The sequence below is a fragment of the Idiotropiscis lumnitzeri genome, chromosome 13 (assembly GCF_059441095.1).
Source record: "Idiotropiscis lumnitzeri isolate Australia: NSW breed Sydney's pygmy pipehorse chromosome 13, RoL_Ilum_1.0, whole genome shotgun sequence".
In the NCBI taxonomy this organism is placed as follows: Eukaryota; Metazoa; Chordata; class Actinopteri; order Syngnathiformes; family Syngnathidae; genus Idiotropiscis; species Idiotropiscis lumnitzeri.
Window position 1 is genome coordinate 13,352,524 of NC_142403.1, and position 21,301 is coordinate 13,373,824.

The following is a 21,301-nucleotide window of genomic DNA, read 5'->3' on the forward strand; positions in this document are numbered from 1 at the left end:
ATAAATGTAAAAAAAAAAGGACATGGATGCCGTTTTTTCCCTCCTTTCGATCATTAAATCTAAAATATAGAGCGAAAAAAACATAAATGGCCAGTCGCTTGGAGAGATGGGATTGGCTGGTGGGTCACTTGTATGAGAACTCTTGCTTGCTTTTGAGCCAGACAAGAGAAATATGGTTATCCCATTAAGAGTACCTGAAAAGAATGCTGTCCAAAAAAAAAAAAAGAACAGCCATTACTTTTCCATCCAATTGCTCTCCATTTGTTACTATTTTTGTCCACGCGTTTGATATAAATAATGTCTTTTACGAGCGTTATTTTGGCTTTATTTTGTACAGAGAAGCATTGTTATGAGGAAAAACAACAACAGCAACACTTTGATTAGAAAATAAAATAGAAAAGTAACCAAGAAAAAGGTGGGAAAACAAGAGAAAATCAAATAAAAAACAACCGTTTTTCTCCATGGGGTGCGATACAAATTGGTCGGTGTTATTACATTAAACGCTTTCCCTGCGGCCAAATCGTTTGGCAGGTGAAAGAGAATCTATAAAAAGCCCTTTTTCAATTTATTTGGTAACTTAAATAAATTGGTGTAAACTGCACGCCACGGTGGCCGACTGGTTAGCACGATGGCCTCACAGTGAGAGACAGCATCGGGCGTGGGTTCAATCCCGGCTCCGGCCATCCTGTGTGGAGTTTGCATGTTCTCCACGTTCCTGCGTGGGTTTCCTCTGGGTACTCCGGTTTCCTCCCACATTCCAAAAATTGATTGAACACTCTAAATTGCCCCTAGGTATGAGTGTGAGTGTGGATGGTTGTTCGTCTCTGTGTGCCCTGCAATTGGCTGGCAACCAGTTCAGGGTGTCCCCCGCCTACTGCCCAAAGATAGCTGGGATAGGCTCCAGCACCCCCCGCGACCCTAGTGAGGAGAAGCAGTTCAGATGATGGATGGATGGATGCACGCCACGAGATTCACACGACCGCCATCTTGTGGCAAAATTGTGTGGATGCACTCATGCCTAACTGTCGACGAGGACATTAATTTCGGTTACATGAAATAATAACAATTAAAACACAAATTGAGAGTTAATTTAACTATTACTTGCAAAAACAAAAAAACAGGTACTATTTGTATTAGTCTTCATTGTCACATTCACCAAAAAAAGCTCGGTAATTATTATCTTCAGCTAAAATAAGAATCAAAAATACATTTAATTGTGAATTTATTTTTAAACACCGCGAAAAGTTATATTTTGTGCGTTTTTGCTCGTTTGTGGTGAAAACATTGTCCTCTGTGGTGCCCCATACTTGCTCCAACCTCTCCGCATAAGAGGCTAGAAGATGGCCGAAGCACAACCGTGGCCTAGCCGGTTCTTCTGTCACAGATGTACCGCGGAGATCAGCCCTCGCCTTCCCGTAAGTCTTGCCGACAGTACGTTACGGAGCAAAACATCCAACCGTTTTTAACACGCGTTTGATGTTTTATGACGTTTTTCGAGAGTCATTTCGTCATCGGGGCCAAACGTTAGCATGCTAACGGCTACGAGGTCCCGTTTTAACTGTAATGCTAACGGCAGTGTTGCTATCTTTAAGCCTCGCTTTACGTAAAAAGCGAGTTGCGTTTTAAAATATACCGTTGTTTCACTTGTAAGGAAGTTAGCCACCTTCCTCATTTTCAAAAAAAAAATTACTGTCAATTTAATATAGATTTTGTAAATTGACGTTTAAATTTGGTACGTTTCTGTTGTGTAAGTGGCGACTTTAACGTCAATGACGTGATTGATATTAACATCCTACGTCACTCCTTTGCCGAAACAATACCGTAAATTATGTTGCGGAACCAAAAGAAAGCCGTTGCGTTCTGTTCTCTTCATACCATTCATTATGGTAGATAAGGTGTCACGTTCTAGAATGATCTTCTCTCATCCACATGCTGCTCCATACATTCCATAGGAAGTGTGTCAGAAAAGTGCCAGGACTGGTGTCAAGATGCAATACAAACCCAAACTACGAGTTTTCCGCTTCAGTGTGGGCCAGGCAATCAAGCAGTATGTTGGCTTTATTCAGTGCGTGAGAAGAGGCAATCTAGTTTTTGCAAACTCCTCATAGTTGTTTCAATGGCCCTGAGCATGAGTTCCTGGTTGAGAAGAACACCGCCATACTGGACAAACCTCAATACTCAACTGACCTGGCTATTCCCAAGCTCAAGGGCAGTCGTTTTTTTTTTTTTAAACATGGACGTCAAGTTGATGGAGCTGCCAAGCATGTTGGAAGAATCCTTCCAGGAAAGCATGAAGGATGGGAACATTTTCTTCGAAGGGCAAAACCTTCCGTTTGGATTTGAAATACATCTTCTGTGACACCAGATCTGGAACTGTTTTGACACACCTTGTACTATGTATATAATTTGGTTTATAGTCCTTTTGTATTGGCTTTCCTTCGGTTGTGGTGGTGTACTTGATGTTTTGACCAGTCAGTGTGATTCATAACAGTGACCTCCCCTCCAACTCAGAAAAAATTGCATTCAATTATTCCCCATTTTTGTTCTCTGGTCCCTGCTTTATGTTTTTTTCCTTCTATCAAGTGATGTCAGCATTACAATTTGGCTGCGTACCAGATTAAAGGCGAAGCGGATAAATGCTGACACTTCCGCTGCATCGCTGATGTTGCAATATTGCAAATTCAATCTCACGTGTGATGACCTCCAATACTCTTACAATTTTCATAACTTCAGAAGCACATCTTCCTCAAAAGTTGTTTTTTTGTTTTTTTTCAAAGGAATACACATGTCCAAGATGTGAATCAGGGTTCATCGAGGAGCTGCTGGAAGAAAGAAGGTTTGCGTTTGTATTTATTTATTTTTTTTAATAAAATGCAACACCATACTAATTAGGTATGCTTTCAATTTGTGTACATTTTAAGCCTTCCACCATTCATTGTGTGTGATAAAATAATAATCGTATCTGTACATTGATGTAGTGTGTAAGATCTAAGGATACATTGTAATGGGATGCTAATTGATTTGCAGTGACATCAATGGGACTCTAACCGAAAAGCCCAATTGGCGTGGTTTAAAAAACAACAGCAATATAACAACACATAACTCGTCAACTATTTGTCTCCCGTCTAGTGCTGACAATGGCTCCGTGTCTACCATCTCCAGCAGGCCACAAAACCGGCAACCAATTGAGGTTCCTAACTCATTCTTTACTTACACCACATTCTGTCCGACATATTACATGAGTAATGCCGTGTTAGTCCGATAAGTAGATGAATAAGATAGAGGTGGCGCCTTTGCGACTAACTGGTTTATTTGACGAGCATTCGCAGGCACAATATGTCTGCTTTGTCAGGTGAAGTGAAGAAGTACAGTCAAAGAGCAGGTTATTTGCACAGGATGCTGTTGTAGCAGCTAAACTTGTCCGGGCCACTTTCAAGGTAATACAAAATAATTGAGAATGGGCAATATGGTAACAATGAACGGATTTTCAGGTAACAGGTGTGTCAATAATAAAGCAGTGAAAGAAGGAATGCACTGAAACGGTAAGTACTGGTTCATTAGTAACTGAGCCTATTCCTTTGAAGTGGCATTCTTACAAACTAATTAGTTTCATTCCTAACCTTGAAATGTCGTATGTTGCTACTGTAATCAACAGCGGAGCCCCTTTATGTTGTGCCTCTGATTTTATTTTTGAGCTGAACTGGACTCTTATCAAATGTAGCAGGGTTAGCGCTAACCAAATATAAGCTGACAAAATGTGAATTTCGCCTTGTGTGTGGATAGCTTTTGGAGATTTTGAAACTCCTCTTGCTTGGTGCCTAATTCTCTTCCTTCAGAACGGATACCAGCAATTTTTTACATTGCCTTCGAGCAACGGCCAGTTCTCGCTGAGCATCTTCGATGAGGGCTTCGACTTCATACCTGTACCCAGACCGGGGGACAACCGCGACGCCGAGAGCCGGCGAGAAAGGGAGAACATGTCGCGGCAACGCTACAGCGCCAGGCAGCCGAGGAGTCGTCACAGCGCGAGGCGGCAGCCCATCAGGCATGAGGGAGTTCCTTCTTTAGAGGGGTGAGTGTCAGATAAACAAACATATGGCACCACACTTGTTTTCACCTATTTTTTTTTAATGATATATCTCCTCTCCTTGTGTTTTCAGAATCATTCAGCAGCTAGTGAATGGAGTCATTGCACCTACCGTAATGCCAAATATTGGGGTTGGACCCTGGTGAGTGTGTGTGCCCTGAGTACAAAATAGGAGATTATCAATTTGTACATGTTTTGATACTCATTTGAAATGTCCGTTGATACTAGTATCCATCCATTTTGTCTAGCGCTTCTCCACTTTATGGTTGCGCACAAGATAGAGCATCTATCCCAGCAGACTTTGGGAAAGAGGCGGGGTACACCAGCCAATCGCAGGGCCCGTATCGACAAACATTCACACTCACATTTTCACCAATGGACAATTTAGAGTCTTTAATGAACTTAGCGTGCATGTTTTTTTGGAATGTGGGAAGAAGCCATGGAGAGACCACACAAGCACGGTGAGAACATTACAACATTGAAGTGAACTGTGTGACAGGCGCCATCACGACTGGGCCTCCATGCAGCCACTGAGGAGATTTAAGAAAGCAGATATTCTTCTGTTTAGTCTTTCCAACAATAAATAAATAAAATCACGATACGTTGATGCTATTTTGCATATGATACTCCTTGTAGTGTCGAAAACATTTAGGACCTGACTCAATTGCACCCTCTACCGGTTGCTGGCACGAAGTGAACTCCATTATGCCTCCATTTGCGTCATGATTTAGTGGCTACAATAATAGGGGATTGTTACAGATTTAGCATGAGGGACACAATTATTAATAATAATCCCAGATTTAAAAGTATGCAGTATTCATATTGTCCATCCCTAGTAGATCAATAATAATTCGCCTTCAATTCCTTTTGATGCTACGTTTGTTGTGTTTCACAGGGGTGTTCTTCATTCAAATCCTATGGATTATGCGTGGGGTGCTAACGGGTTAGATACGATTATAACACAGGTATTTCCCGTCATTTACTTTTTAACAAACCATAAACTGCTATTTCTAGTGCCGTGTGTGCCCAAACCGTCTGTGATTTGTCGTCATTTTCAGTTATTAAACCAGTTTGAGAACACGGGGCCTCCGCCTGCTGATAGAGATAAAATAAAAAATCTGCCTTCAGTCCTTGTTACAGAGGGACATGTTGGTAAGTAGGCAGTGGACCCCTCAGAATGACTTAACGCATTATTCTGCACAATTGTCATTTTAAATTGAAGTTGTCATAATATGTGGTTTGTCTTCCAGCTTCAGGATTGGAATGTCCAGTGTGCAAAGAAGATTACAGCGTGGGAGAAAACGTGAGGCAGTTGCCGTGCAATCACATGTTCCACAACGATTGCATTGTACCGTGGCTCGAGCAGGTAGGAGACTGACCGTCATGTACTCTGGAAATGTTCGGTCCGTAATCAGATTGAATATTATGCTGTGGTGGCGCACGAGTCCCTTTTTGAGAAAATCTCCATGCATATCATGTGAGAGAAAGAAAATGCCAATTCCACACAGGCCTCATGCGGTAGTGCTAAGCACTAGCTTCCCATGCTGCTTCAAGTTAAACTTTGTAAACTCATAATAAAATAAAACCACTCACGCTTAAAAGATGTGTGATAGACGTATAGGGAAGCGTGGAAAGGGAGGATTGCTGAATGTGATTATAATTTTTTTTAATCAAATTTTTAAATATTTTTTCAAGTGTAAAAAGAACATTGTGAAGCGACCACATACACAAATCATTGTTATCGGGACATATGATCCTCTTTAATATTTTCACACAAGGACCGTTTACGTGGCTCAGTATGTACAACAGAGTTGAAATGGGCTCTTTAACGTCCATGTGTGTGTGTGAGATGCATGGCATCCATTCCTATTTGAGGAAATGATGCATTTATTTATTAATTTATTAACTTTCTCTGTCATTGTCTCCAGCACGACACATGTCCGGTGTGCAGGAAAAGCTTAAGCGGCCAGAACACAGCGACCAACCCTCCAGAACTATCAGGGATGAACTTTACCTCCTCCACCTCCTCAACGTCCTCATCGTCCTCATCGTCTTCCTCCACTCCTCACTCCTCCAGCTCTACCAGTAATGAGAACTCCACCGACAACTCTTAGAGAACCATTTTATATCCGTCTCCATCTTGATATTTCTTTTTGAGCCGTTTGGAGCTCACCACGGCCCAGCTGTCTCCCCCCTCACGAAGGTGAGAAAACCTGGGTGCAATCTCGTCAAGATCACCCGGTTCAAGTGTGAAGTAAGACGTGAGGTTCCGTCGTTACTGTTTATTAAATCCATCAGGGATTCGAATAAAAGGTAAGATTGGAGGCCCCCTGGAATGAAGCCTCTGTTAAGGACAATGTGGGGAAGCGTTCGCGAACATTTGGAATTGAGCTGTTTTTGCCAGTGTGAAATGTAAAATCTACATTTATTCCCTTGTTTTTTTAAGAGTAGCATTCACATCTGAGAAGTTTACCATGCGCCTAATTTCTCTCGACTGTTCCTTTTGCTTTCAAATTTGCAATGACTTCACTATCGAGGCGCCACTTTCAGTTTTAACTTTAGACCGAAGCATATTTTTACATGAAAACTTGCTGTCCACATACACAATCATTTTTATATTTTGTCCGAAAAATTGCTTGCGCCCTCCGTATAGTTGAAACGTTTCATGTGCGATTTAACCTCAGTGGAAAGTGAGCTCTTTTCTAAGGTTGCCAGTTGAGTTGCAGTTTGATCGTGTATTTAAATAAAGCAGTTTGGGTGATGACACTCAAGACAATTCTCATGTGTCGTTTTTACTGCACCGCAGTGTAATCACCACTCTCAAAACACAACAGTGCTTTTATTCTTGTAATAACAACAAATCAAAAGCTGTTTTTGCAACTTTGAACAATAAAGCATTTCCTAATGTAATCACAAACTCTCAAAATGGGACATATTTTGACCCCTGACCTCAACAAAGTCATAGGGAAGCAGCTTCAATGTAGAATAAGATTTTTGTCGATAGCTTTGTACTTTTCAAGTGCTCAGGCTCTTGTTCGATTCTTGACTGCATCAATGAAGTCATCAATTCTGCTTCCTTTTTAATTGTAAGCCCATCAAGGGTGCCTACTTCCTCTATTTGGAAACATTCCTCCCTGCTTCAAAGGGCTAAAATCAGAACGGATTGTTCTTATTGACGTGACTTCAGTTTTATGAGGAGAGAAACAAAATAGCTTGGCTTCACGACATGACACTATTCAAACATTCAAACAATGCGGTTTAATCTGCATTCAAATGGATCAAGAGGCTTCAGAATGTATTCACGGCTCAGACAGTTTTGCAAGCTCATGCTAAATTTATGTTGATTTGTTGGAATTTTTTAAAATGGTTTCAGTTTTACTGGTTTATATAACTCATGATGGTTTAGATTTCATACACTTTAAAACAAATGCATTCACACCTATGGAAACATTTGGAGTCGTCAAAGAACGTAACGTAGTACCGTGTATGATTTTTTTTTTTTACATAATTTTTCAATGGCTCTTAAAAACCTTAAAAAAACTACAATGGTTATGTAGATATGTTCCCTGGCCACATCTACACAGTCTGAGACAGGTCTGGGCAATTAATTAAAATTCAATTACGATTATTATACTCAATGATTACTAAATTGACATAATTATTATATACAGTATGTATTATAACTAAAAGTGTTAAAATTATACAAATTTTAACATTTCTAACACTGTAGAGCTTGTACTATCCAATATAAACACTTCAGACGTACCACATATTTTTCTTAAATAATAAATTAACATGATTACATTTCTAACGAATTACAAAGCCGAACTTTTTTTCTGACATTTCATCTGAAATTAATTAAAAGCGACTACTTGACCACGCCCTCTAAAATACGTCACGTGCACGTGCTGCTCGGGGCGTGTCTGCGTGAGTCGCAACCAGAAGACGACAAGCGTCTCGGCTGGCGAATATTCACTTCTGCTCATCGAACTTCAGCGACGCCAAACACTGTCATACTCAGCCCGGCGTGAACGGCATCCATCGGCCTGCGGTCGAGCACGTAGTCGGTTATCAACCATGAAGCTATTTTGGGCTGTCGCTGTCCTTGTGTTGAGCTGTTGGCGGGCGAACGCGTCCACAGGTAAGCGTTTTCCACCCCCTTCTCTATGGTCAGCCATGTTGCTGGAAGATGGAAGACTTTGCCCTCGGTGTGGACGACGTTTATGTGGCTCTTTAGTCGTTGCTTCATTGATGGTACGCTAGCGGTTGTTTGTTTTTTTCGATGTAAACTTACATATATGCAACAACTTGTTTTTTAACGAAATAAATCCACGCCCTATAGGTCATAAATATTATCTCCGGTAGGCGTCCCTAAGCTAGCGTCATGTTATGCTAATTTGCTGTGGGTGAAATTCATTAGCACTGTGAGCTTCATTGACCTCGCCTTGTTTGGAATCTAAAATGTTTATTTTTTCATTTTTTTCCCTCGACGTTTGTTTTTATAATAGCCCCTTGGCTGTCGTTAAATATCCCCGAGGAATGTTGGCGCTTACGCAATAGGTCGTGTCAGCTAGTCGATAATTGGTAATGTATGTCCCGTCGTTTTGGTTTTCGGCTTCGCTCGTCCTGTACAGGCTAGAAATATTTGGTAAACATTTGCTGTTGGATTTTTTTTTGTTTTTTATTTCTGAATTGCGGTATTTCGCTCCCTTCATCCATTGTAATAGAAGATAATGACCACCTCCGACTCCCATCTTAACGGGTTGCTTTTTTGTGAGCCAATCGACGGCACAGTTTTTCAAAGAGTTAATTCTATAATCTACTGTAAATGTTCTCACGATAACGACGTTAAAATGTCTCTCTTGCCAACACGCCGCAAGTAAATGCCGCACGAGGGTCCTCGTTTTACGACGAGAATCCGTTTCTAATGCGACGGGTAATCCGTACGTAAGTCCGAACGCGTCGTGTCAGTGTCAATTTGTACCCATACTACGACGTGTGGTTAAAACGCACGATTAAAGTCGTCATGACAGCGAACACTCAAAGGTACTAAATAAAAAAATGAATTGGGTAAATTGTTTTTTGGGGGGTAGTTTGATTATTTATTCGAAATAAAAGAGAACTGAACAGCCGACACAGTTCTTCAAGAACACAAGCCGATCTAAAGGCGTAGAATGAAGCTGAGGCTTTTCAAGCCTTTGCCTTTTTGACATGACATAAAGCATATTTCAACAAAGAGAATGATTTCCCACAAAAATGACAGCAGAAACAAAATTCAGCCTAAAAAAATAATTTGCCACTTAATTAACAAAAATGTAATACATGGCAAGAAACTACACTAACAATATCACAGTCCGTCTGTATAAAATAACACATAACAGAGGCAACTCCCAGTCACAAGTGTTATTTGTATTGGCAACAAAGCATGCTGGGAAAGCATCTACGGAATCATAAAGTTAGTATCAGGCAACAGGTTTGTCTCTTGGTCCCTTTTTGTTTATTTTTTATTGCTTCGCTGACCCCCTCTCTCAGTCATTTTTGAAAATTGTGTTCAATAAAGATTATTTTTTTGTAATTACAATTTGAGAGCGCAGCAGCTCCACTTGCTTGTTGAAATAATCCTTTTATTACAATAAATAGTAATGACCTGATCAGTAATGTTGAAATGCCCCATCAAATTAATGATTATTATCATTAGACAAAGTGGATTACTTTGTTCGTACGTTTAGCATTGTGTCCGATTCAGAGAATGTTCTCAATGTGGATTTAGGGGAACAGGAAGCCCCCCCCCCCCTCTTTTGCCGAACAGGGGGTCGGTTTCAAATAGCTTTCAATGCATCTCAAATGTTTTCCGTTCTTTGCTGGAACTGCATGTGACTGTTCTCTATTGTACGCAACCTTGACATTGTACTCGCCTTTCGAGTTCAGTGTAAAATGTCAATATTTGCACATATTACCTTAGGATGGCACCTTCTTTTCATTTTCCAAAATGCTGAAGCAATCCTTTGTTCATTTACCCACAACTGATAGATGAAATATTGAACGTTGCCTCGCACCAAAGATAAAGCTTGCATACTGAAACTGTGCGCTTAGTTGACCAGCTCTGCTGCTTTGTGCACAACCCAAATTTTTGCTTTACCTATGATGTCACCTTAATTAGAATTAGAAATCCCTTTATTGTCATTGATCTAAACACATAACAAAAGACTTGGATTTCAATACAGAAACACTGAGCAACAATTCTCAACTTGAGTTTCTGCTCAGCTTGCAACAACGTGTAAGTTACTTTTCCACAAAGCTCACATTTTTGATTCAAGTGAAACATCGGAATGAGGGCTACAACCATCAGTCAAATTTGCTTATCAAAAAGTGTCGAAGCAAAACGTTGGCCTCAAAGCTTCGCACGGATCCATTTTCGACATGGACTACTGTTCGTGCAGTCACCCGCACTGCTCGCCACGATGGCGGTGAGCCAGCAGGAAACAGTCCATAAAAGACAGAATGGCCAGAGTTCGGGATCATTTGTAAATGAGAGCTATGAAGTGGAATTTGTGTACCACAGCACGTCTGTAATCACCAACGATAAAGACTGAATCAACGTTCGATGCCCTTAAAGTGACCTTTGGTAAATGTGGCAAAGACGTCTGAAGTTAAAAGTGCTTCATGCAGCATGGACAGACTCCGGCCCATGTTCGCAACTAATCCGCCTTCTTGGAATAAGCCAATTAGTTGCTTCCCTCATTTGTTCAAGCTTCATACCCGACTCTTGAGTTTAGTTTTCTGACATCTCCCTTTTACTCTATCTAGGATGCACTCAAATGTACTCTCACTTCAAGCTTGACCTGAGCGGTCATAAATATTCTTGTGATAAACTTAGGAAATGTTGAAGTGACAGACATGTCTGTGTTCGCGTGACTATCGACTTAGAAACAGTCAAAATGTGTTGGTGAATTGTGTTTCCTTCTCACTTGATTGACCCCCAAGGGGTCGAGCAAGTGAGTCTTTTATGTCCTGGAAATGCTCTGGCAAACAAAGATTTTTTTTTTTGTATTCTGGAGTTGTAATGAAGTACACACTCCTCCCAAAATGGGCAATCATGCATGAAAGTCGCTCATTTCATTCTTTATTACATATCAACATCATCTGCTTTGCTTTTCATCTGCTTTGTTGTAAATCATGGCATGCCTTTTACTATGTGTCCGGATGTTACTTGTTAAGTTACAAATTGTGATTTTAAGATCTCGCGCCTGCCTTTGCTGTTCATAAAAATGATAGCAGACATTTAAAATATAGGTCTGACATGATTCATTTCTGCTGTCACTTGTTATAAATTAGGTTTAAATTTTTCTATTATGCAATTTTAGGGAACTGCATAGTTGATTAGAAACTATTATGGATGTAAATCATGTGTTCTGTTTTCTGTCTAATTGCATATTTTCATTTCATTTGTGTTTTCTTAATAATTCTTTCTTTCTCTTTCTTGCCTGGTTTGCTTCTGTCATTGCCTTATTTTGCCATCACCAACCCATGAAATCACCTGGCTTTGCTCAAACCCCCACCACCACATCCCCCCAAAATCCATTAACACACGTCTGGCCGAATCAGCGGGCTTCATCAAGTCTCCCCTCTCCGTCACCAAGCTGCTCGACGACAGCGCCGAGCTGCATTGCGAGGTGATAGGCAGCCCCATCCCTGAGGTGCAGTGGTGGTTCATAGAGGGCCAGGAGCCCAACGAGACGGCCGTGCAACTCTTTGACGGGGCGCGCGGCGACCGTGTGCAGATAAACACCACGTACATTGCGCACGCCACCAGCGCCGTTCACCTCACGAACCTCGACCTTGCCGACTCGGGCACGTATGAGTGCCGCGCCTCCAATGACCACGACCGCAATGAGCTGTGGAAGATGCCAAAAATCAAGTGGATCCGCTCACAAGCAAATATTATTGTGATTGAAAGTGAGTGGCAGAGGAGGCCCAAGAAGACTCTGGTCAAGTATCTCCCCAGTAGTTGAGCCCTGGACACACTACTCCTCGTTGAATACACCCCCCCCTCCCCCCACCCCCATCCTCCCTCTAGCAGCTCCCGTAGTAAAGCACAACCCTGCTCACCACCCCCAAGATCCTGATAGAGAAATATTCTTAATCCTTTATCTTTTCCCATGTCATGGATATGGTAGCAGTTTGATCGGTATTTTGCATCTAATACGGGTCATAAGGTTGGGTGTCTGAAAATGGCATCAGAAAGTCTTCTTTCAGAACCGGATGGGCATTTGACTACATTTCAATGACGGAGACAGAATCAACAGTGCCCCTCCTGGTTGCAGACAAATGGTGCATGCAATTTTGCGTCAGTTCAAAGGGCAGGATTAATCGGCAGACTATCAACCAAATTCTTAATAGTCAATGAGACTTTTTAAAAGCCCATCTCTACGATCGCTAATTCCAGGATTTGGCAGTACTGTGTTGTATTTGGTATCTGTCCTTTTTACACCACCGCCATTATGACTTGGCAAATTTACGGAAAAAATCAGATTTCCAGAAAACTTTCTTGTGGTCCGTGGTTCCAGTAAAATGGTCGTTTTGACATCTGGATGTCTATGCAGGAGATGCACAGACTTGATCTAAAAAAAAAAAAAAAAAGACCATTTGTCACCAGAGACGTTTGCAGAGTACTGCATGCATTTGCTTGATTGCAATGACAATTGATATTTAAACAAAAAAAAAACTTTTCCGAGTATTTGTAAACTATTTCTTAGGCCAATTGTGTAGCAAATATCCAAGAGGAAGTGGCTGTCGCTGCTTCTCCCCGTTGCTTCCCCTCCTTGTGGACTCGTATTACTTCAGTCAGTAAAGAGAAACAATATAGTTCTGTTGGTCTGACTGAAGCGTTGTGTCCCGTCTCATAGGATATCCTTAACTTTTCTCTTCCATCTTTGTTGCTTCTTTTGCATGTTTTTATTTGAAGATGACGTCCTTTTTAGTTCACCTCCATATCCATTAGATTTCCTCTTTCCATCTCCTCGTGAATATTGTGCTCAATATATGTGTAACTCACCTCTTCCGCAGTTTTCCAAAACTAGAGGTTTTATTGCCACAGTTGACCATACTCAACAGTTGTTTCAAAGAACATTTTCCTCATGCCCTTTGTGACAACTAAATTAAAATTTAAGTTGCTTTTTTAAAAAATTTATTTAGATCCTCACACCCATGATGAATTGAGAAGACTAACTCCTTTCTCCTTTTCTGCTCCATCTTAAGCGCCAACCATCATCACAGATCCTTCTGAGGTTAACAACCAGACGTCCGCCGTTCTGACCTGCAATTTGACCGACACCACTATCGTCGTCAAGGGCTCGCACTGGATGCACAACGGCAAAGTCATCGAGGTGTCCAAATCCACGGCCGCTGACCACAGCACGGTTTACAAGTGAGTCGCATATGCGCATGCATTCCTTCACTTGGTTACCAACTATTAACACAGAGGGCCATTTATTTCATAATCCGAGGTTTCTTTCCAATCTCACTTTTTCTTGCACCGCTGCCTTCATTAGCATCAGAGCTCGAGGCGCTTTGTCAGGCACTCGCCGCTAATGGTCAGCAGAGACACGAACACTGCAGACGCTCTGATTGGCCTGTGCTCTTGGCAGGACTGATAAGCAGCACTCATGGTGTTGCATGCTCGTGCTGACCTAATTTGCCATTAGGGAAGAGACGCAAACAAAAGCGACATTGTGATAACCTACGCAATTCCAACTCTTTTGGATTTTGTCACATGCAGCATCATGTGCACGTATACTTCGACATGGTCACAGGTTGGGAAACGACCACTCTACTACTGAGCCACGCTCCCCCATTTTTCTGCTGTACGAGTGCTCAATCAATCAACTTGAAGATAAGGATTAGAATGTTAAAATGTGTTTTCAAATGTAGGAAGTATAAAAGAAATAATTACCACTATTGTCTACTATTATAAAGATGGCATAGTAGTGCAGTGTTAGCTTGAGTTGTCATATTTTTTTCCACTTCCAGATTGGACAAGATCACCCACAGCTCTGGTGGCAAATATGAGTGTGTGTTCCTGAGTGAGCCGCAAGTGCAGCAAACAATTGAAGTCAAAAGTAAGATCCATTTTACTAGTCACGATTTTGTATTTAAAATAAAAAAAATAAAAATGCTTGTGATTTTCACTGCCGCTGCTTTGAGGGTTTTAGTAGTTTTTATTGCATCTGAAATTGTCTCACAAGATTGTTCCCTGCTCATCATCTCCCTTTCCCCTGACACATGTAGCCATCCCGCACGTGGCAGCCTACAAGCACTCCGAGCATGGCAACGAGAGAGACAAAGGCGTGATGGTGTGTGTGAGCCACGGCTACCCGCTGCCGACCGACTGGACCTGGTTCAAGCTTCAAGATGGTGTCCAAACGGTAAGCAGCACTCATTTGTCAGCACGTATGCCGTCAACTTGCAAATGATAACGACGGCCATCGTCGCTCCATCGCACGTCTCAGCCCATCATCAACGGCACCAGCAACAAGTATGAGATCAAGAGCACCCCCGAAAAGACGGTGCTGACCATCAACGACCTGAACATCGAGACCGACGTGAGCGACTACATCTGCTCGGGCACCAGCGACATGGGAACCAGCACGGACCAGATCCACCTGCGCGTCCGCAGCCGCCTCGCCGCCCTCTGGCCCTTCCTCGGCATCGTGGCCGAGGTCATCATCCTCGTGACCATCATCCTCATCTACGAGAAGAGGAGAAAGCCCGATGAGGTCACCGACGGTACGTGATACTCTTGAAATGTAGTACGCCCTGCTAAGTCTTACTAGCATACATATCCCCCCAAAATCCATCAAGTCCAACCATACACACTTCGGATACTTTAATAAGTACATTTAATGTGTCATAAAAGAAAATATGCCTTTGCCAAAAAATTATACTTAATTTTGTTTTGACTGTCAGTTTCTCTATGTTCATTATAGTGGTTATTGTTTGGTGGAGCTCCGTTAGCGAATCAAAGTACGTACAGTATTAAATCACTACAAAGATTGTTGGATTATTGAATGGTATTTGAGATGATCCGAATTTCAGCAATGTCACTTTTGTAAAGGCACTTTGTTTTAAAGCCGCTCACCTTGAATCCCCAACAATAATGTAGACGTTCACAATATTGTGTCTGGTACTTGTAGCTTTCTATTGATCTTATTTTTGTGTTTATTTTTTTTTTTTGCTGGTTTCCCTTCATGGTAATTTGAACCGACTAGACTGAGAGCATCAATTTGCTGTTACGGTGCAAGTCCATATTCTCAATGTAGTTGCATGCATTTAGTACATACTCCTGGTGTCTTTTGGTTCTTTGTCATTATTTGCATTTTCTGGTAGAATTGATTTTTATTTTTTTATTTTTTCACAGTTTACTTTCCGCTTCTGTGTACGATTCTTTTGTTTCATTTTTATTCTTTACATTTGTACCTCTCTGTTCGCTGCTGATTTTACATTTGGTAAGTGAATAAAACTGCATGACAGACTGAAGTGGTTGAGCTGAGGTGACCGCGTGATATACTGGAATGAACTTCTCTCTTGGTCACCACCTCTTGAAAGGAATGTGCTGAACGATGTGCTCACTCTTTCGCTGGCCCTTTTAAAACAAAGGCACATAGAGCTTCCTTTTGGTACTCCTTATTCCCCCCCGCTTAATTCTTTTTAAATGCATGTCTGAGCCAGAGAAAGAGTCAAAACGAGACCGACCAAGTGACGTCAAACCTGAGACGAAGAAAAGTGGCGGCATTGCTTGCATGAACTGTGCATCTTGTCCTCAGTGCATGACAAAGGCGCTTACAGTGGTACCTCGAAGGTAGAACGCACCAAGTTCCATCATTGTTTCGAAAGCTGTCGCTTCAAATGTGCCACGAACTCTGAAGTTAACCGTGGCCAGCAATAATTAGTCAACAAGCAAGTAATGCTGATTTTCTTAGCTGTCATGTATACGCAGAAGTTAACCAGGCTAGTGGGAATATAAACGAGGTCATCGGTTGATGGCAAAATTCCAACGTAACTTGACTTTAGTCGCAATTTGTTGGCTTGCATTCTGCAAATAACAAAAACTGGTTCGTTGAGACTATTGTAAACTGAGGACCCCCTGTACAGCGAAAGCACTTAAAGAACACTTTACATTAAAATGCCAAATGTTTTGCTGATGCTTCTCATTAACGGGCATACAAGTACTTGAACGCAATCGCAGGCGCTAACCGTTGAAGCATAACACAACACGTTTCATCACAGGTGGCAAGCATCCGTTAATGTTTCACGGCGCAGATGAGAATCTGGTCAATTGTTTACGTTGAAATGTGGAGTTCGGAGTCTGGTTATGGAAATGTCAACAAAGCGCTGCCGTAGGATAAAGTACCAGCGGGAATGGCTTTTGTAGTCTCTGTCACTCAGTGCCTCTTTGCTAAATAGAACCAACAGGTACCTCATACCTCCACCAAGGAACATTTAAGGATAAGAACACACGACCAAGTAAGAATTTGTCCGCCGGCAACGCTGTCATGGTCTTATATCAGGATCCTTCTTACAGAACAAGAGTCAAGTTAATCCGTTGATGCTGGCGAAAATGAGGTCACAGTGAGACACGCTGACAGTTTGCGCTGACGTCAGTCACTGTGGCGAGAATGAAACAATTAAGAACATATTAAGCACATTGTAATCCAAGTGAACTTGAAGGCCTTTGGAGGTACCGCTGTATTTCTCTCATGAAGACATTTGCCTCATCGAATCCCATCGAGAGCCCGTCTGCGTACATGGCAGTTGTGTCCTCGGGCCACTTAAGTGTTTGCGCTGCCAGTTTCCACATCAAGATCCCGCCCGTGGTCTTCCTTTTGCCGCTCTCTCGCTTGAATGCATGAGCATCTGTGGTGTACTTCCAGACTTTTCTCTCTCTCTCTCTCTCTGTACGAGCTTCATCAATGCGTTGCTGTGCATACAACTGCACAAATGTGTATATTCTTCTCAGGTTTTGTGTTTTCAGATGCAACAAGCACGCATGTGTGAGTTTTTGATCTTTGTCCTAACTCACAGAGCCAACTTGCAGAAGATGTGAAGATGAAGGCTGGAGTGGCATGCACTTGACACACAAGCGCACAAATGGTCTGCCATTAACTGACTGCTCTTTCTCTCTGTCCTCCTGTTTGTTTTTTTTCCCCTTCCCCTCGTCCTGCAACCCAGACGACGACTCAGGCTCCGCTCCTCTGTAAGTACCCGCCAAGCGCTCTGGGCTGCATTTGTTCCAGTTGACGACACTCACGTTGGCATTCTTTTGTTTGGTTTCAGGAAGAGCAACTCCAATGCCAACCACCAAGACAAGAATGTGAGGCAAAGGAATTCCAACTAGATGCTAAACAGGTAAGAAAGTGGAGGCTTGAATCAAGTCTGTCTAATAGTTAGGAGCGTCACACAGCAAAGTAGGTTGCGCAGTGCCGGAAGAAAACACGGTCGCCTCCACTGCCATCATTTTTCATACGTTTTTCATTGGATGGTTTTATAGTTCTGGCCTTGTAGTGGTTACTGTAATGATGGTTTCACAACTGCATAATAATCAGTTGGTGATTGATTACGGTGCCCTACGACACGTCGATGGGGCGAATGCAGAGGGCAAATTTCTACATGGCCACAAAAGACACTCTTGCAGCCCTACTGTATGTATGAAATTGTAACGAGTTTTCTTTACATGAAACTAGGTTGTAGTGCATTGTGGGTAGCGGGTACTGAAGCATCCTTGCACGCTTAAATACTAGCAACAATCGCGAATGTGTGTTTTTAAATAGGCACTTAATATAGAAGTATTTATCACGACAGGTTCACTTTCGTCAGTGTCAGTTGGTCTCGTTGCCATTTGGTTCCTCAGAAACGATGCCGACTTTTGCGAAAGCTCAAGCACATTAAGCGGCAGACATCTTCTGCATTTGGTTGTCCATTACAGCAATTTTTTTTCTCTCTCTTTCCTACAAGGAGGGTCCAGATGACGGCGCTCGTGTCCAAGCTGTCCCTCTGCACCTCGTCCCGCACACCCTGCAATTTCAAATGACCTTTTTTTTTTTTCTTCCTGTGCTCGAGTGTTAATGTTCTTGAGGCTGATTTCCTCTTGTTCTCTTCTCTTCTCTAATAATCTTCACTAGGCCGTGCTGCCCCAGAGAGCTTAGTATGTGAAATGCCATTTTGCTTGAGGCCACAGGGCCACTGTTGCATGAGTTTCAACGCCGTTGTAGCCAAGTGTGTCTTTTTGTAACAAAAAAAAGAATAACCATCACAGTGTCCAAAATGAGGAATGCTGGTTAGTGTTGTTTCCCCAGACAACCTTGCGGATCGCTGCCGTTCTTTCCACTCTGATTGGTTCCTTCACAAATTCCCCTCAACAGTTTTAAGCCGCTTTTCCATTCTCCGTTCTGTACTGCGAGTGTGCACTGTGCGGTGAGGGCTTGCACAGTTCGGATGGTCCCGCTGCTTTTGATTGGTGCCTGTTGTAACGGAAATGCAACGGAGGGCGGACGGGACCAAGTGAGGCCCAATTGAGGTGTGGTGGCGGGTCCTCGTGGAACCTGGAAAGGAAAAGTGGCTTTAGACTTCAAAAGGGACTTCAACTTTAAAGCACTCTGCTAGCTTGTGTTGCTTCATTTTACACTTGTTTGTTTGGTAAAAGAATATGTATATGTGTATATGCTATATATATATAGAATGAAGGGACAACTGCAAAACAAAAAAAAGTAACAGCAGTTGCCACATTGATACAACTCACGACAGATGTTTTACTTACTTTTTAACATAATTGATCTAAATTTCTGCTCTTCAGGGATTTTTTTTCCAGTTTGTGTTGAGTTGGGGCCGAACAATGTCACTGTTTCACCCTTAGATGCATAAGTGGGTCAAAAATGACCCGGTGAGGTAGTTTTCTTGAAATATCTCTGCACTGAAATTTGTCTTTTTTTTTTTCCGTTTTGTCATTTCATACTCCAGGTATTCCTCAAAAAACATGTTTTTGACATAATGCCATTCCCATTTTTAACTTACCTTTTTTAAATTTCAAGAAATTATAGTTTTTGTATTACCACCCCAAACTTCCATAAGTGGCTCAAAAATGACCCGCATGCATTTTCTATGGAATCCAATGGGAACCTTTGATTCTTATCACTTTGGCTGTCAGCGATCAATTAATTGTGAACTACACAGACTATATCAGAAGTGCCACCCCTCAGGAAGATTATTTTACACAGCAAGAGCTGATGAAGCCTTCCAAGTGCATGGACATTTCAAACACAAAGTTTGAATTCAATGACAGACAATGGTCAGCTTTGTCAGAAAGAAAATAAAAGCTGTTGTGCTCCAGAGCACGATGCACCACGACAAGATAGTGGATGAAAACAGCAGAAAGGAAAAAAAACAATAGGGATTACATTTTACAGCAAGACGAAAGGAGGTGTAGACACCATTGACCTGATTGTTGGCAATTACGACTGCAAGCGCCAAACACAGAGGTGGCCCATGGTGCTGTGGTACAACATAATTTACATCGCCATCCTGAATGCCTAAACCGTTTTCACAGTTCAGCACCCAGATTTTAACAGCGGCATCATCAATGAACGATGTCTCTTCCTCAAAAAGCTGTCAAAGGCGCTTGTCACGCCACACAAGAGGAGTTGACTGGAAGGCTGCGCCAAACAACAAACCCCGATTTTTGTAGAAATGGAAAAGTGCGGGGTGACAAAATCCACAACCCAGCCACACAATAGAAGCAGCAAGGGCCTCCCAAAGAGAAAAAGGTGTCAGATCTGCCCAAGTAACGAAGATCGCAAAGTTAAATGTAATGTGTGAAAATGTGAAATGATCACATCCAGAAACAGGTAGTTTGAACTTCATACAGTAATGAGACAAGAAGGCAAAACTCGGAAAAGAGGGTGGAATGATCATTGACTGGACAGTTTAAACACGTACACACACACGTGTGCACACGCTTGCAGACACACGGGCAGCTAATTTTGCTAAAGGTTAGGCTGGGTAATTTTCTTTTTCAAAAATGTTAAAAAGTGAAAAATACTGATATTTCAAACATGAGATAATTTTTGTGTGGTCCTAAATATAATAGTTGTGATTATACACATGATTATTTGTCACCAAAATGGCATCGAAACACATTGCTTCTAATATAGGTCAATTTTGACCCACTTGTGAAAGAGTTTAGGGTCCACTCACTCATGCATGTAAGGGTTAAAAAAGTTGTTTTGTGATTGGATGTTGCTGTTTCAAAGTTACACAACTACATGAAAAGATCGTCGCCAGATTTGTGCGAGTTAGCAAGAACGTCACCATCTGTTGTACAACTTGCACAAACTGAATAAAGTTATCTAATTTTACACCAATGTCTCATTTCAACTGAATTGCATTACTAAAACAAATAAAACCCAGTCAAGCACATTTGATTAACCAACAACTGCTCATATTTAGTAATGCATTTCATTGTGCATGCATATTGTGCTTTTCATAAACAATTATAAATGCTGTACCTCACTACTTAAAACCTAAAGGATTTTAGTTTCCTTGTTTTACTAAATGAGAAGGGCAAATGATAAATGTATTTTAAATAGAAAATAATACTATACATGTTTAAAATGAGATTATTAGTCAACTTGTTTTCATAAATGCCTTAATTATTTTAAAGCCTGCTACCAGTAAAAGCACAATTTAAGGGAATTTGGTAAATATCAATTCTGAAAACTATTGTGAGGCGTTTTTGTTGCCTGGCATTTAAAATGAACAAGAAACTTGTGGATCAACAGTGGTCTATATTTTTCCATGACACCAAAAATTTTCCATGTGGGAAAAAAATGCCTTTGAATATTGTTGAAAGCGAAATGACTATAGTTTTAAGGCAACAAAAAATAGATTCCCCTCACGAAAGTAGATTATATCAAAAATGATTTATAAAATATGAAGATTTATGAGTATATTATTTGAGGTTGCCTTTGAATTTTTTAAACACCATTCTGACCATATTTAATGACGACAGTGCACAGACAAAGTGTTGTCGAAAAACCTAAATAAATACTTAAATCCACGTGCATTTGACGAAGAGTCCCCCCCCCCATTCAACGTGAAATTAGAATCCACTTTATTGTAGTTCCAGAGTTCCCCACGAGATGGTGACATTTAGCCGTGGAAGTA

The 21,301-nt window shown here is 41.5% G+C and overlaps 2 protein-coding genes and 1 pseudogene across 3 annotated transcripts; all 3 read left to right on the plus strand.

Moving 5' to 3' along the window:
• Nucleotides 1–1,288: 1,288 nt before the first annotated feature.
• LOC148324497 (E3 ubiquitin-protein ligase RNF126-like) lies at nt 1,289–6,863 on the plus strand. Its single transcript, XM_088314097.1, has 9 exons — nt 1,289–1,415; nt 2,778–2,836; nt 3,130–3,190; nt 3,837–4,072; nt 4,161–4,229; nt 4,983–5,052; nt 5,146–5,239; nt 5,338–5,453; nt 6,016–6,863. Exons 1-9 carry the CDS (start codon nt 1,341–1,343, stop codon nt 6,199–6,201), a joined length of 966 nt encoding a protein of 321 aa, XP_088170223.1. The 5' UTR covers nt 1,289–1,340; the 3' UTR covers nt 6,202–6,863.
• Nucleotides 6,864–7,998: 1,135 nt separating this feature from the next.
• bsg (basigin) lies at nt 7,999–20,493 on the plus strand. 2 transcript variants are annotated; one of them, XM_088312731.1, is made up of 9 exons: nt 7,999–8,228; nt 11,693–12,043; nt 13,346–13,514; nt 14,117–14,205; nt 14,375–14,511; nt 14,596–14,872; nt 17,315–17,339; nt 17,420–17,491; nt 18,098–20,493. In XM_088312731.1, the coding sequence occupies exons 1-8, from the start codon at nt 8,165–8,167 to the stop codon at nt 17,478–17,480; spliced, it is 1,173 nt and encodes a 390-aa protein (XP_088168857.1). In that variant the 5' UTR covers nt 7,999–8,164; the 3' UTR covers nt 17,481–17,491; nt 18,098–20,493. The 2 variants fall into 2 exon arrangements, with proteins under 2 accessions (XP_088168857.1, XP_088168858.1); XM_088312732.1 differs by lacking the exon at nt 11,693–12,043 and having other exon boundaries at nt 8,005–8,228.
• Nucleotides 19,366–20,493, plus strand: LOC148324499 (uncharacterized; annotated as a pseudogene).
• Nucleotides 20,494–21,301: the final 808 nt, after the last annotated feature.

Coding starts and splice junctions, on each gene's coding strand:
- LOC148324497 (XM_088314097.1), top strand. CDS start 1,341: ATGGCCGAAGCACAACCGTGGCCTAGCCGGTTCTTCTGTCACAGATGT. Junction 5,053..5,145: donor TAGATACGATTATAACACAG/GTATTTCCCGTC, acceptor CGTCATTTTCAG/TTATTAAACCAGTTTGAGAA. Junction 5,454..6,015: donor TTGTACCGTGGCTCGAGCAG/GTAGGAGACTGA, acceptor CATTGTCTCCAG/CACGACACATGTCCGGTGTG.
- bsg (XM_088312731.1), top strand. CDS start 8,165: ATGAAGCTATTTTGGGCTGTCGCTGTCCTTGTGTTGAGCTGTTGGCGG. Junction 12,044..13,345: donor AAATATTATTGTGATTGAAA/GTGAGTGGCAGA, acceptor CTCCATCTTAAG/CGCCAACCATCATCACAGAT. Junction 14,512..14,595: donor TTCAAGATGGTGTCCAAACG/GTAAGCAGCACT, acceptor CGCACGTCTCAG/CCCATCATCAACGGCACCAG.